Consider the following 16565-nt stretch of genomic DNA (forward strand, 5'->3'; position numbering starts at 1 on the left):
TATCTTCGTTGTGGGCTTTTTATATTTAGGTGTCCCACCCTACTGTGCCTTACTCTGACTCTGATTGGCTTACCCTAATCAATCTAGCCAACTACTAGCCAATCAGAGGCAGAGGAGGTTGGGTCATGCCTTCGCCATCCTGGGAAACGCAATCTTGCATGGCTGCTGATAGCCGTTGAGTCTGTTTATGAGAGTAAAATTGGAAGCTCAAGTTTAAAAAGACGCACCCTATCACACCCTATACATTCTGATGCTGCTGTTACTTGAAGTTTCAGGTGGAACAGGGCAAGTCATGACTGGACGCTTGGATGATCACTCTCGAGGGCCGTGTCATATCTGAGGGTATCACGCCAAACTTTTTGACAGGACTTATTAATATAGCACATTTCAGCAACAGAGCAATTCAAAGTGCTTTACCCAAAACATTAAAGAGCAGATTGAAATGAATAAAAAATTAAAAACTGATAAAATACGAGAATAAAATTCACAGTGCAGTATAAGAAATTAAAGAAAGGCAACATCAAAAACAAAGGTCTTCAGCTTTGATTTAAAAGAACTGAGAGTTGCGGCAGATCTGCAGTTTTCTGGGAGTTTGTTCCAGACATGTGGAGCATAAAAACTGAATGCTGCTTCCCCCTGTTTAGTTCTGACTCTGGGGACAGAAAGCAGACCTGTCCCAGATGACCTGAGAGGTCTGGGTGGTTCATGGTGTAGTAGCAGATCAGAAATGTATTTTGGAGCCTAAACCGTTTAGTGATTTATAAAACAGCAGAAGTATTTTGAAATCAATTATTTGAGGGACAGGAAGCCAGTGTAAAGACTTCAGAACTGGAGTGATGTGATCCACTTTCTTGGTCTTAGTGAGGACTCGAGCAGCAGCGTTCTCAATCAGCTGCAGCTGTCTGATTGCATGGACAAGTTTTTTTTCCAAATCCTGCTGAGACATACAGTACAGGCCAAAAGTTTGGACACACCTTCTCATTCAATGTGTTTCCTTTTTATTTTCATGACTATTTACATTGTAGATTCTCACTGAAGGCATCAAAACTATGAATGAACACATATGGAATTATGTACTTAACAAAAAAGTGTGAAATAACTGAAAACATGTCTTATATTTTAGATTCTTCAAAGTAGCCACCCTGAAATTGTATCATATTTGAATTTGTTTTGCCTGGACACTGTGACAACACATATCCTGTACTTGATATGGAGGCACTGACTGTTTGTCTAATTTTCTAAATTTTGTCTCTGATGGCAAAGTCATTGCAAGCCTTGGTAGAGAATAGCTCAGATGCTACTGGTACTGGAGGGTTTGTTTACCTATGGACAGTAGCAAACAAAGCACGTGAATTATTATTGTTTCTGGCAATAATGTCAGAGAAGAAGGACCGCCTTACTTTCTTCTATGGGGTTCAATATTTGTAATTTTACAATTGAAATTATCTACAAGCTCACTGACTGAGACCCCAGAGAGGGCGGGTGTGGAGGAGAAAAGCTGAATGAATGATTCACTGGTGTTTTCAGTGATATACCGTTTTCTGATTACCTTTGTTTAAACACTTTTGTGCACAGAGATAGTGCTGTTAAAGAAAACACAGGAATGATCAGAGAGAGCAACATCAGTCACCACAACCTTGGAAATGTTCAGACCCTTGGAGATAATCAAGTCCAGAGTGTGCCCCTTATTGTGTGTGGGCTCCGTCACATGCTGAGTCAGTCCATAGCTCTCAAAAACACAACACAGTTCTTTGGTCCCTCTGTCCTGGGGGTTGTCAACATGAATGTTGAAATCACCAGCAATAGTTACACAGTCAAAGTTAATACAGATTATAGACAGCAGTTCAGTAAAGTCATCGAAGAAGGTTGCACAGTATTTAGGTTGCCTGTAGATATTTAGAAATATAACTTGAGGGGAGGACCTTAACTGAAGAGCTACATATTCAAAAGAAGCAAAATTTCCATAAGATATTTGCGTACATGAGTCATTAAACAAAATGGCGACTCCACATCTTATTCACTCTATTCTCACTCATACAACTGAAGTTAGGGGGAGCTGACTTGATAAGAACAGCAGCACTGTTATTATGGTCTAACCAGGTTTCAGTTTAAAACATAAAATCAAGATTGTGTAATGTTTAAAATGTAATAAAATAATTGATTAAAAATGATTTTCTAATTTTTTGGGACAGGCTGTGGCTGACGAGGAATGGATGCTAAATTTACTATGTTTGCATTTAAGTGCTTCTTATAACTTAGCGGATTCACCACTTTGTATGGTCTATTATTGATTATAACTGGAATAATAGAGCTGGTCTGTGGGAGAACCATAGACTGTATATATTAATATACAGTCTATGGGGATAGCAGAGTTATTTGAGAAGTCAGACAACAGGGGGCTGCAGGGGGCGCTCTTGGGGAAAACAGATAGAGATATGGGTTGATTTGTAGAGGAAGAAGAGCTTGGCTGGGGCATGGGCATGGGCATCTTCTTATATATTGTCTATGATGGGCATGGGGCGTACGCATAGACATGGGAGAGTGTGCTTGCGCACGTGTTTACGAAATGTAAACAGTCAATCCATGGCCTACCCATGAGAACTGCCGCCTGTGTGTGGTGCAGCAGGGCTGGGCGAGGCCTGCACAGCGCCCGCTTACGACCCTCCCAGCTCGGCCTCGTCAGTCTCCTCCCACCGCGGAGAGCTCCGTGCCGACGAGCTGCCCCCCGCTCGGCCAGACAGCGTGTACTGCTCCGGTAGTCATCGAGGAGCGACCGTCCCTGTGTGTATATGTATATATGTGTAGAGACTGACGGGAAGCTGGACGACAACAAGGAACATAAACAAGGTGATTTGCTATTTTATATAGCCTATTGATATAAATTCAAGGAAGATATTGATGGTTGAATCGCTTCCTCTTCGCTCCGAAAGTGATGATGCAGTGATGTTTATCCGTTAGGGTGAAATCACACTGACGGGAAACACAATATAAACTCAGCAAAAAAAAATGAAACGTCCTCTCATTTGCAACTGCTTTTATTTTCAGCCAACTTAACATGCGTAAAACTTTGTATGAACATAAAACAATTCAGCTGAACTAAACTGAACAACGTTTCACAGACATGTGACTAACAGAAATGGAAAAATGTGTCCCTGAACAAAGGATGGTCAAAATCAAAAGTCCCGGTCAGTATCTGGTGTGGCCACCGCCAGCAGCTGTATTAAGTACTGCAGTGCATCTCCTCCTCATGGACTGCACCAGGTTTGCCAGTTCTTGCTGTGAGATGTTACCACACTCTTCCACCAAGGCACCTGCAAGTTCCTAATCATTTCTGGGGGGCATAGTTCTCGCCCTTACCCTCCGAACCAACAGGTCCCAGACGTGCTCAATGGGACTGGGATCCGGGCTCTTCACTGACCATGGCAGAACACTAACATTCCTGTCTTGCAGGAAATCGCGCACAGAACGAGCGGTGTGGCTGGTGGCATAATCATGCTGGAGGGTCATGTCAGGATGAGCCTGCAGGAAGGGGACCACATGAGGGGGGAGGTTTTCCCTGTAACGTTCTGCAACTTTGGATTTTTGACCATCCTTTGTTTTTCCATTTATGTTAGTCATATGTCTGTTAAACGTTGTACAGTTTAGTTCTTAGTAGTTGAATTTTGTTATGTTCATACTAAGTTTTATACATGTTAAGTTGGCTGAAAATAAAAGCAGTTAAAAGTGAGAGGACGTTTCTTTTTTTGCTGAGTGTATATATATGTGGTAAACTCTCCTGATCAGATGACTGAGTAAATGTAATTTGATATAACTGGGTTGTGAAGGAGTCTGGACCGTGTTTATGTGCTTGTCATCTGCAAACAAGCTGAAATGATTACCAGTTGCCACGTGGATGAATGTGTAAAAATAAATAAATAAAGGCTGCGTGTTTAAAAATAGTTAATATTGTATGCTGATGAAGCTCAGTTTGTGCAGTTTGATGCAAGTGTACAAATTCTATCTGACATAAAACAGCAGCGCTCTCATCCCTCCACGGGCTGTCCCACAGGAAGGATCCTCTGCTCAGCATCACATTTATTTACCAGCGGAGAGTTCTCCTTACAAACACCCCAGGGGCATTTATGTACTATGTGCAAAAGGACATATAGCTGCAGGAGGTAAACGAGTAAAAACATGCCTTGGTGGGTCAGATTGCAGAGATATGTGAGGCCTTTTTACCCCACACTGATCCATTACACACTCAGAGGAGGAAGAGGAATATGAAGGATAGTCACTCTACATGGCCAAAAGTGTGTAGACACCCCGGCCCTGTCCACATACTTTTGTGTGCTTTTGTTCTGGCCCAGAAGGTTGTTTAGGAACACTTAACACTCTTCTGAATTTATTTCCACAACCCTCAAAGACTCTTCTAAACATCTAGATGAAAAATATTCTGTCTTTTGTACAAAAAAAACATTAACACAGTATCAAAATGAACTGGCCACATACGCAGAGAGAACAATGGTCTACTGATGGATCTGCACGAATTGTGGTGGGAACCAGAGGCCTGGACCAGGTGCACATACATCGTTGCAGAAGGAGGAATCTGAAGAAGGATAAAGAGAGAGGGTAATGTTAGGTCGGGCATTCAGACTCCCGGAAAGACTGTTGGCGGTAAGGCGAGAGAGGATTGTCTTGAAGGAAGTCTGATTCCTTATGCATAAGCTGTAACTACTTGCAATATTGTCACTAAAGATGATTGACTTCATCTACAAGTTATTTCTGGCCTACCATTAAACGAACACGAAAGTTAAAAGGTGCACTTGGAATGATCCTAAATCGACCCTGGCCACTGGGGCCAGGCCCGAACCAGCACCAGAACCACAAAATATTCAGTATATATGCAAATGAGGCATTGTCTTGTTAAGTACGTGCTGATTTGCATATATTTCCAGAACACAAATGTGAACATTGGATAAAGCCAGGATCAAAGTTCTTGTTTCATTTTTGTTGACATATTGGAGTCAAAGGTTTTTTTACAGAGGGGATTTTTGGATATCTCTTTTTATCACTCCATAAAGCAATATGCATGGTGACGGAGCAGAGGGACGGAATGGCTCTGTGGTTTTTAGGTGTAGATTTCTCGTTGGTCTACAACTAGACATGTTCTCTACTCACTTGTTTCTTTGTTTTTTTTGTATCTTTGTTAGTCAGTTCAACAGATACAGAATAGCTAGCTGCAAACTCAAAATTAACCAACCAATCAGATGGGCTCCTAACCCCGGTTTAAAAGCATTTCTCGCAGCTCAACACACAGAAAATACTGTCAACAGCCATAAAAATCAATTTTCTTCATGTTTTTAGGAATAAAATGTTGTTTGAATCAGGCTGTGAATTATATATGAACAAAGCCCTGTGTAAAAAGATCCAGAATCTAGATGGGAATGAAAGAGGAAAGTTTGGTGTCTGTAAGTGCTACTGAAGTGGGACAAGAACAATTTTTTAAATTATTTTTTTAGAAATGTTATGTTTACATATGCAAATGAGAGATTATTTAATGCTAACTTTTGGTGAATTTAGGAAAAATCTACAGACAAAGTAGTTAAACAAACAAGATGTTTTTTTCCACTAGTCTGAAAGAAGACATGTTGACAAGCTGCCCCCCCCCCCCATCTAGGACACTCAGATCACCTCTCATTGTTTCTAATTTTGCTGCGATCCGACTGCGTCCCAGCTCCGACGCCGGAGAGCTCCGCAGCAATTCAGCACAGGACAGATTGTGCAGGACAAGAAGTCGAGCACAGAAACAAAATAAAACATTCGGTTAATTGTCAAAATAAAATACACAGTGCTCACGTCGGATCATATTTCCCCACGCCTAAAGTCAGCACAGAGTTGTTTCCCCTTTACTCCTCTGGATGGAAACAAACTGTTGTTGGTTTTGTGGTTCTGTTTATAGAAACGACATCCTGTTATATCACGCGATCATACGTGAATTCGTGAGATTTCGTGGGTCCTCGTGACTTCAGCTGTCAGTCATGGCCGCATCCGTTCCGCAACAACTCCGGACCTGGTGGGTATTGACGGACGGCGGAGCACGGAGCAGACACGCAGCCGTTCCGCAGTTGGTGGAAATTGCGGGTGACCCCCGACGCATGTGGCAAGGCATCCAGGCCATCACAGACTACTACTAACTCCAACCCCCCCTGTCACCGACACCTCCTTGCCTGATGAGCTGAACCACTTCTACGGCCGCTTTGATAGGGACAACAAGGAGGTGGCCATCAAGGCTGTGGTCTCCGCAGATCACCAGCCCCTCACACTCAACACCACCGATGTGTGTGTGGCACTGAGCAGGACTAATGCACGTAAGGCTGCTGGTCCTGATGGTATCCCCGGACGCGTACTCTGGGCCTGTGCTGTGCAGTTGAATGAGGTTTGGACTGACCTATTTAATCTGTCACTAGCCAAGGCAGCTGTCCCCGCGTGCTTTAAAACCAACTCCATCGTGCCGGTGCCAAAACAGTCCACTGCAACAAGCGTAACTCTCGCCAAAATGCAACCTAGGGTCTTTTTGTGAATGTACCCGAGTCAAACTTTCGTTTAAAAGCATAATTAGGTAGCCTCGTGAGACCGTCCTGATCTTGCAAGCTCCAGTTTTCCACTCGCAGATCAGTCTGGCATCTTGTGATAGAGAAAATTTGGAGCCGTTCGCCAAACGACCGACCAATCAGCGTTGGTTTTGAGGCGGGTTTAGGTGGTGATAGACAGATGGTTTATCCAATCAGCTAACCAGTATTTTCAGCCAGCAGTAGCCCTAATTCTGTTAGCTGCTCGCTAATGTTTTTTTCTCTTGGATCCTTCTTTTGGAATATGGACCGGGAACCTGAAAGGGTGCCTTTTTATTTGTAAATTCTCGTTACACAAACGGCAAATATCCTTTACTGACATGTTGCGCGCTTGCTGAGCTAACGAGCTATGCTTTGCCTGCAGCAGCAGGGGCTTGTGGTTGTATTTTCATACGCTTCGTTGATCTGATTGGTTGATTTGGCCCGTCTATCACCAACATAGGTGATAGACAGATGGTTTATCCAATCAGCTAACCAGTATTTTCACCCCTTCCCAAAAATATCCCAGATGGATATGCTGAGCAAATGTGAAGCAATCCATCTGGCGGAGTCAGGTTAATAATTAGGACGGAAACGGCACTTTTAAGATTTACCGTATTCTCGTTTTCAGTCAAATGGCCTTTTTTCAATGGGAGTGATAGGGGCACTACTATGATCGCATCAAAATCACTCTTTTTAAAACACTAAGAAGGCTCGACACAACATGAAACTTTGCTCCAAGTATCACCAGGGGCTTTACACATGAACTCAGCATTGAGAACATTGTTTATGTACACAGAGTTTACTAAAAAGGTTTTGAACAACTCACTTTAGCAGTTGTTGTTTACACTTGCCGCCATCTTGCCAGTCAAAAAGTGTCGATCTCCAAACCAAACCTCTGGATTAGTCTTCTGTTTGCTCCTGGAAAACTCTATTAAAGCTGCTTTAATCAATATTTGTGTATTAACAATAGATGAAATGACTATGTGTAATGTGAAAGGTGTCCTTCGTAGTGAGGAACCGACAGAGAAATCACCCGACTCTGCAGTATCTCTCAGCTCTACAGAGCATTTAAGTTTCTTTTAGCTTATTGTTTAATTGTTACAGCCTGCAACTTACTAGGCTACATCTACACTACTATGTTTTGGTTTTTAAAAACTAATATCTTTTGCTACATTTACACCTCACGTCCACAATACTGCGGCGTTTCCGAGCCCATAAAACGGAGACATTTGGAAACACTGCTGCCCCCGTTTTGGTTTGAAAACTCCGGGGTTGTTTTGTAGTCTGGACGGACACAAACTGAGACCTTTGGAAACGATGATTCACGTTTTATCGGTTACGTAGCTTACTGACCTTTCAGTAACAGTTCCACCTCGTCGTCGCTCCAAGATAATAAATCCCTGCTCTTACTTTTTGCCATTGTTCTTCTTTCTCCAAAGTATTTTCTGTATTTTCAACTTATACATCCATGATTTACAACCGCAGAGTAACGTCAGACAATCTGCTTCCTGTTTACACCGGCACGCACATGCCCAGTGTGTGTGAATGGTCATGTGATATGTGTTGTCAGACGTGTTGATATGGACGGAGATTAGTTCTGCTAATGGAGATAAAACTCTTGTGTGGACAGAGATCGTTTTTGTTTCAAAACGCCACTTAAAAAATTAAAACGTAGTAGTGTAGCTGTAGCCTCAGTTCAAAGTGTCAGCATGCTAACGTTTGCTAATTAACACTAAACAGAAGGTACAGCTGAGGCTGATTTACGTATTTAGTCATACACCAAAATATTGCGCAATTTCAACCAAAGTTATCACAATTAATCCTGAAGGGAACATGAACCTTTGTACCCAATTTCATTGCAATCCATCCAACAGTTGTTGAGATATTTCACTCAAAACTGGGTCAGGGGATCATTAGACCACCGTCCATAAAAACCTTTCACCACTTCAGCTGCTCTACACAACCTGATTGACCAGATTGTTTGCTTTGTCGTTACAGGTTTCCCTGAATGTCGTGGCATTTACAGTGCCATGGACAGCAAAAGTAATTACACACCCTGCAGAGCTAACACAGGAGCCTCTCCTGAACTGGAGAACAGAAAATGACTCAGAGAAATGGAATCAGAGGGACGAGTGATCGCAGCCTCCACTCCGAGGCCTCTGGGGACCTGGAGCCGGCAGGGGCCGGTATGGAGAAAGTCCACGAGGCCAACGACGGTATGGAGAAAGTCCACGAGGCCAACGACGGTATGGAGAAAGTTCAAGAGGCCAACGACGGTATGGAGAAAGTCCACGAGGCCAACGACGGTGAATCTGAGGAGGGGGCTCAGGGAAATGAATGCAGAGACTCCGCGCCTGTAACGGGAGCAGTCACAGCTCCAGATGGCGGTTGGGGCTGGGTGGTGCTGGCCGCCACCATCATAGTCCTGGCTTTGACCCTGGCGTTCCCCTCCTGTGTGGGAATCTTCTACACCGACCTGCAGAATGAGTTCCACGCCTCCAACAGCGAGACCTCCTGGGTGCCGTCCATCATGACGTCAGTGCTTCACGCAGGAGGTAAAGTAGACGGAGCAGGAAATAAACTGGGCTCTGTTCTCCTTTTAGTTAAAGGTGCTCTAAGCGATGTTGGGTGACGTTACTTCTTGTTGACGTTCAAAGTATTTTCAAACAAAATGGAGACTAGCTCGCTCCTCCTTCCTCCTCATCCCGTCCCCTCCCCCTCCCTTCTGTACAATGCCCGCTTTTGAGGGGGCACGGCGGTCAAGGCGCTCATGGCTTCCATGAACTTTCTGCCCTAGTGGCTAATGTGAGCAAACATAAAAAATTGGTGTTTCATACTTTGGGGCTTTCAGAAGACTTTTTGGCACAGTATTTTATTTACAAGAACTAAATATTAGATGTTGTTTAATGAAGAAAAATGTTCGTTAGGGTTCTTACAGCTAAACGCCATCAGCAGAGACCTCGCCTCTTTTGTATAAGCCTTTGTCCGTTTCTGCTCCGGTGTGCAATAAACTAAGAGCCTTACATCTGATCCACAGGTCCCTTTTGTAGCGTGCTGGTGGAGAAACTTGGTTGCCGAGCAACGGTCATGTTGGGCGGCGTCCTGAGTGGGCTGGGAATGGCTGCCAGTTCATTTACCCAGTCCATCACACAGCTCTACATCACGGCCGGGGTTATCACAGGTCAGCAAACATTCAGCAGATTTATTACCCCAGCTGACACCTGATGAACAACGGCACTCTACCTGGCCAGCACCGAACAGCAGCTCAACTTTTTATTGTTTTTTATGCAAAAATACACAACAGCAACAGAGAAATACAAAGTGAATAAGAAAAAAAAACCTCACCCACCCCCCACCCTCTGCAAACTCAAGGAAAAAAACTAACAGCAACCAATAAACAAACAGAAATCGCACCTTGCCTTGTCACTCTGCTCTAGTTCTTGTGGCGCTGAGATCATTGAACCTGATATTTGTGCTGTTGCACTTTCCCATAGGTCTATAGTCGATGATTTAGCTTTGTTAATCCTTGCTGTAGAGAGCTCAAGCATAACTATGTCCAGAAAGTATGCCAACCACTGTTTTATACAAAGCAAGTGGGGGGGGAGCCAGCGCTGAGCTATCATTTTCTTGGTCGTGGTTGAGCCGGCTAGCCAAATTTTCCTCTGTCTCCCAAGCAGGTGTAATTTAGAGTCGTCGTTAAGTAACACATCAGATATTATTGATGTTGTTTTATTCCAGAACTCATGCACCTGTTCACACTCCCAGACCATATAGAAAAGTTCCAGTTTGTTCAGGTTGACAGAATGGGCAATAGGGAGTTGGAATGACTTTGGAGACGTATCTCTTCTGAGGAGTCCAGTATGTCCTATGACCAGGGTTCCAAATTGGCACCGTTTACCAGCCAAATGCTGGTGAAATATGCAAGTGGCTGGTAGATTTGCTTCACTCACCAGCCAAAAAACCCAATGGTAATCTATTGAGTGGCTGGTAATATTTGAACATTCATTAGCCATTTGGCTGGTAGACGAAAAAGTTAATTTTGAAGCCTGCCTATGACATATGTTGAAGTGGATCTGCTGGTGATTTGGGTTGGACAGTGGAAAATGTTGTCCCAAACTGTCTCCCAATTAATTGCGTTCCCCTCAGTGCTCAGCTCTTGCTCCCATTTCCCCACTATTGGAAGTTCTCCTATGGACACTTGCATCAGTTTAGCATAAATCCTGGACACTAATCCTCTCACAGGAAAATCAACAAACCATTTAATGACTGGGTGTGCCTCAAGACTGTTTCCCCATGGCACTGCGTAACATTTTAGGGCTGATCTTAATCGAAGATAAAAGAAAAATGATGTCCTGGGAAATCAAAACTAGCTCTCAGGTCTTCAAAACTCAACTTACCTTTCTCATTGAATAGCTGGTCTAAAGTATAAATACCTCTGTCACTCCACTGGTTACAAGCAAAGGGCTTGTTACCAGACATTAAGTGTGCATTGTGCCATATTAGGGTATTCAAATGCCACTTATTGGTATAGCGTAGTTGCTCCTTTACCTGTTTAAGGTTGGTCGATGTGTTGGTGATAATAGGGCTATAGGCTAACATACATTTAGGGGGGTGGTCCAGGGCTAGACAATCTCCTGAACTCCAAACTGAATGTCAGAATGGGAACAAAAGGTGATCTAAGCAACTTTGAGCGTGGCATGGTTGTTGGTGCCAGACGGGCTGGTCTGAGTATTTCACAATCTGCTCAGTTACTGGGATTTTCACGCACAACCATTTCTAGGGTTTACAAAGAATGGTCTGAAAAACGAAAAGCATCCAGTATACGGCAGTCCTGTGGGCGAAAATGCCTTGTTGATGCTAGAGGTCAGAGGAGAATGGGCCGAGTGATTCAAGCTGATAGAAGATCGACTTTGACTCAAATAACCACTCGTTACAACCAAGGTATGCAGCAACGCACAACCTTGAGGCGGATGGGCCACACCAGCAGAAGACCCCACCGGGTACCACTCATCTCCACTAAAAATAGGAAAATGAGGCTACAATTTGCACGAGCGCACCAAAATTGGACAGTTGAAGACTGGAAACATGTTTCCTGGTCTGATGAGTCTCAATTTCTGTTGAGACATTCAGATGGTAGAGTCAGAATTTGGCGTAAACAGAATGAGAACATGGATCCGTCATGCCTTGTTACCACTGGGCAGGCTGGAGGTGGTGGGGGTGTAATGGTGTGGGGGATCCCTTTCACCTTCAGAACTGCCTTAATTCTTTGTGTCATTGATTCAACAAGGTGCTGGAAGCATTCTTTAGAAATGTTGGCCCATATTGAGAGGATAGGGTCAAACACGGTGTTAGTATGGTGTTCCTAATAATCCTTTAGGTGAGTGTATATGAATATTGATATTCTATTTATGCCAATAGATCCATTTTAATCATATACACTGCTCCTTTAAAATATATTTTTTAAGTCAAATTACTTTATGACATTTATGACTAAATTGTACTCGCCAAAGTAATTGCTGAGATTGCAAACAAACCAACTGTTCGGTCCGATTTTCTAAAGGACGTTGTTCAAAGGTAAATCTGAAAAGTAGGTAATAAGGCTTCCTTAACGAAAACTACGGTAAATACAATACAGTAATAGTTGAACTAGGAAGTCTTTTTAGGAACTAATAATTATACCATTTGCTCTCGTTTTATCTTCCAAATAAGTTTAGCTGACCTGAGGCTTTGTTTAAAAATGTCTGATGGTCTGACTTATGGTCTGTCTCTGTGTTCCAACATCTCAGCAACTAACTTGATGAGCACAATCTTTTTATTTCCATTAGGAATTGTAGCTAAAAAACTATGAAATAAAGGCCCAAATTGTAATTAAAGCTGCAAGCAGCGTATGACGAAAAGTTTTCAATTTAATAACTTTTCATCTTTAACATCTTAAGATGGCACAGACCAAATTTGAAGTCGATCAGATGAACTCTCTAGGAGGAGTTAGTTAAAGTACGACGTGGAAATCGCACTAATTTCGAACTTTCATTTCAAAATGGCGGACTTCCTGTTGCGTAAAGGGTATGGTTCCAATGAGCTTTTTTGTACGTCTTGACATGCTACATTTGTGTACCACGTTTTGTTAGTCTACGTTAAACGTACTGCAGGGGCTAAATTTTTTAAATTTTGTAGGGGGCGCTAGCAAGCCATTTTTGTGCGCCTATTCCTGAAACACTTAAAATACGAACATTTTCACCAGGCTTGATGCGACCGCCAATTTGGGTGAGTTTTTGAATATGTTAAGCCCCTCAAAAAGCCAATTAATTTGCCGGGAAAAAAAAGAAGAAGAATTCCTTCAGTTTCAATAGGGCCTAATAAACCAGATACAAATCAAATGTTCAGAATACTTCAGATTGGTCTGGGACACATCTTTACGTACTGCACGTTTATTTTCTATGCATAGTTTTTTATATCAATAAACACATGTTTACCTCTGATGTTGTATCACTCTGAATGTCTTCTTCCGTCGTTACAGGACTTGGTTTCTGCTTCAGCTTCCAGCCAGCGGTGACGATCCTCGGACACTACTTTGTGCGTCGCCGTGCGTTCGCCAACGCGATGTCGTCCACAGGCACACCGCTGGGACTGTGCTTTCTGCCTTTCCTGGGTGACTATCTCCACACAGAGCTGGGCTGGAGGGGAAGTTTCCTTGTTTTGGGGGCCGTCCTGCTGAACTGCTGCGTGTGCGGAGCAGTGATGAGGCCCCTGCAGCCCCCCAAGCATCGCGGCCAGCCGCTCATGAACCACGGACCCCCTCCGCCCGAAGAGGAAACTGTGAGGACGGAAAACGGGAGGATGAGAAGGATATGGAGCTCCTTGGGGGCTTCTCTGAGCAAACACATGGCCTTTGATCAGCTGTGCCACAACACACGTTACTGTGTGTACGCCATAGGCATCACCTGGATGATGCTTGGGTTAGGGGTGCCTTTAGTTTACCTGGTTCCCTACACCACAGCTAACGACATGGAGCAGAGCCGGGCCGCGCTGCTGCTCGGCATCCTGGGTATGGTTAACATCGTGGTGCGGCCACCCTTTGGCATCCTCTTCAGCATGTCATGGTTCAAAGGGCGTCACATTTACGTATTTTCCGCTGCTTTGCTGGTCAACGGGCTCAGTAACAGCATCTGCTGCATCGGGCCCAGCTTCCCCGTGCTGCTGGCTTATGTGGCGGTCTACGGGCTGTCCATGAGCGTGGTGGGCTCCCTGATGTTCACTGTCCTCATGGAGATTGTGGAGATGAGCCGCTTCCCCTCAGCTCTAGGTCTGCTCGCCATCATGGAGAGCGTCACGCTGCTCATCGGGCCTCCGCTGGCAGGTAACGTACAAAGTTTTAGGAATGGAGAGAAGAGATCTGGTGGGAATGTGGGGCACACTATCTTATAATCACAAAGTCTAGATGGATTTTGCCTCAGATGGTTTTTACAGGCTTCAGGCAGATTGGAGATTTAGGTATAAACAGCTTTAATCGTGGAAGAGCTGCTCTGGAGGAAGATTGGTTCATTGGTTGAGTTTAGAGCTGCAAAGATTAATCAAGTTGTCAACTATTAAATGAATCGCCAACTATTTTGATAATCGATTAATCAGATTAAGTCATTTCTTATGAAAAATTCTCTGATTCCAGCTTCTATGGGGCGCAGCGCCATGGGGGCGCTGTGAGCACTGAGTGAGCAGGTACGAGCGCACAATTGAGTTGTTGTCTATGGAAAAAGATGGATAAAGCAAAAAAGCTGTCTGGGGATAAAAATAGAAAAAAGAGGGAAAAGGAGATGGCATGTCAAGGGATGCAACAGCAGTTAAATAAGTGGACGGTGAAAGGCAACATGTAGGATTTAAAGTGTGACGTCTGTGCTTGGAGGCTTGCAAATATTTATGTTAACAGACTAGCTAGTGTTTGCTAACACTGGAAATGTTGCAGCCAAATGGGGGTTTACGACTAACTTAGAATATGCAAAACTGATGTTGCTGAGCTGAAAACTGGAAAATATAGGGTAGCATGTACAATAAATGACAAGAATCTGGAAAACATAACTAATGCAATAACTCTGGTTTACCATGGAATCATGCATGGATTTGCTACAAAACTTGGAGGCTTGCAAATATTCATAATAACAGACTGTTCTCAGACTAGCTAGTGTTTGCTAACACTAGCAGCTAAAGTAGGGTTTGGGGCTAGCTTAATGGGTTAGGGTTAAAAATCCGACAAGAGTTAATATTTATCAACTGTTTGAGATTAAAGGTGGTCAAAATCTTGAGTATATAACTGCAAATGACTTTTATTTGATCACAGCACTCATACACTCACACAAAATACAATGCTGGGTGAGAAACCCATCACCAGTTATTGATGATTTGTCTTGTTGTTGTTGTAGGAGTCCTGATCGACAGAACAGGCCAGTACTTCCACGTCTTCTTTGCCTGCAGTGCCGTCGTTGCCTCCTCCGCTGTGTTCCTCATGGTGTCATTTTGCTGGCTGGATAAAAGGGACAGCGAGTTATCCAAGCAGGGTCAGCCCCCCCGCTCGACCTGAACCAGCTGTTGACTTGGCTCCTGGCTGTCAGTACATCAGCGTTCCCACAGAGGGAGACAAAGACAAGGCCTCGTCTAACGGGGCAGAGTACAGTGTATGACCGGCCTCTGAACCAGCCATAGACTGTTAATATTAATATACAGTCTATGGAACCAGCTCTCACCGTGTGACACTTTTAACACACATCGCACTGAAACGGGTAATTGCATCTGAACTGTATGATTAAATGGAAAAACTTCCAAGCCAGCTCATCCTCAAATTGATCTATTGCAGCTAAACTGTCTGAAAGCCATAAAGCTATAGTCGAAAAGAACAGAGGTTATCTATGCAAAGTAGTTGATGTTGATTTATATTGATTGTTAACTGATTCATGATGCATCGTTACATCCCTAGACCTTAGTAATTTCCTAAGACAGCCGGACACCAAATGCCACTCAAACAGGAGGAAATAGCACAGAGGAAGATACGAGATATAATTGCTAGAAGATGCATTCACTGTTGGTCTTTTAATATATATTAATGTCTATATATTTTTGACAATAAGACAAATATAAAATATCAATTCAATTTTATTTATAGCATCAAATCATAACGAGTTATCTCAAGACACTTTACAGATAGAGTAGGTCTAGACCACACTATAATTTACAAAGACCCAACAAGTTCAGTAATTCCCTAGTAATCACTAGACTTAACCTTTAATTATCAAGTGTTACAGTAGGCCTTTAATCTGTCACAACAGGATATAGAAAATGATTGTGTTTTGACATCTTCAATATCTTCAAAGTAGGGGAATGTATTTTCAATTTATTGTGAAGACATTGAACACAGCATGCTGAGTATCTTACACCAGTGTTGATGAGTATGTGCTGCTTTAGATCATTGTCATTCACTGTCACATGTACAAAATAAATATATGTTTAAGCGGTAATTACTCATGTTTTTAATTGTTAACACGCTTTTTATTCCTTAATGGAACTGTGCCTTTTTTATAGAACTGGTGTGTTTACAACCACAGGATAAAATCAAACCCTTTCAGGAAGACAGAAGCAGAAGATTTCATGTTGTGAAACATTGAATGAGAGGAATATTTCGAAGACACTGAGGAGTTTTATGACACTGTAACTGAGTTTACCTTCAGTCCCAATCAAAGATTGTACTGTATGTGACAGATGTATCTTTTGATAAATGAACATGGAGACTATTTTATGTCATATGTGACTGAAAGTTAAATACACATTTCAGGTATGAGCTGCAGTAAATAAAAGTGTAACCAGAGGCTCCTTTCTGCAATGAGAGGTTGTATTAGCTGCTTTGGGCCAAATGATAAAGTTATTATAAATGCTTGATTTATGTATTATGATCAGAGGAAAAATAAATGTTTGAATATCAAAGTTATCTTCGTT

General features: G+C 42.9%; 2 protein-coding genes across 2 annotated transcripts in view; both read left to right on the forward strand.

The window, feature by feature from the left end:
- The window catches only part of LOC120551246 (monocarboxylate transporter 6-like), a 35465-nt gene extending 18908 nt beyond the window's left edge, over positions 1–16557 (forward strand). Inside the window, exon 6 of the mRNA XM_039788509.1 lies at positions 16459–16557. The gene's annotated coding sequence lies outside the window, so the exon portion shown is untranslated. The remainder of the gene's footprint in view (positions 1–16458) is intronic.
- Positions 2482–16553, forward strand: LOC120551245 (monocarboxylate transporter 6-like). Its single transcript, XM_039788508.1, is given in 6 exon segments — positions 2482–2847; positions 8589–9145; positions 9628–9771; positions 13108–13947; positions 15002–15150; positions 15152–16553. Coding segments are annotated over 5 exon segments (1695 nt in total). The 5' UTR covers positions 2482–2847; positions 8589–8691; the 3' UTR covers positions 15260–16553.
- Positions 16558–16565: the final 8 nt, after the last annotated feature.

The sequence above is a fragment of the Perca fluviatilis genome, chromosome 21 (genome assembly GCF_010015445.1).
Source record: "Perca fluviatilis chromosome 21, GENO_Pfluv_1.0, whole genome shotgun sequence".
NCBI lineage: Eukaryota > Metazoa > Chordata > Actinopteri > Perciformes > Percidae > Perca > Perca fluviatilis.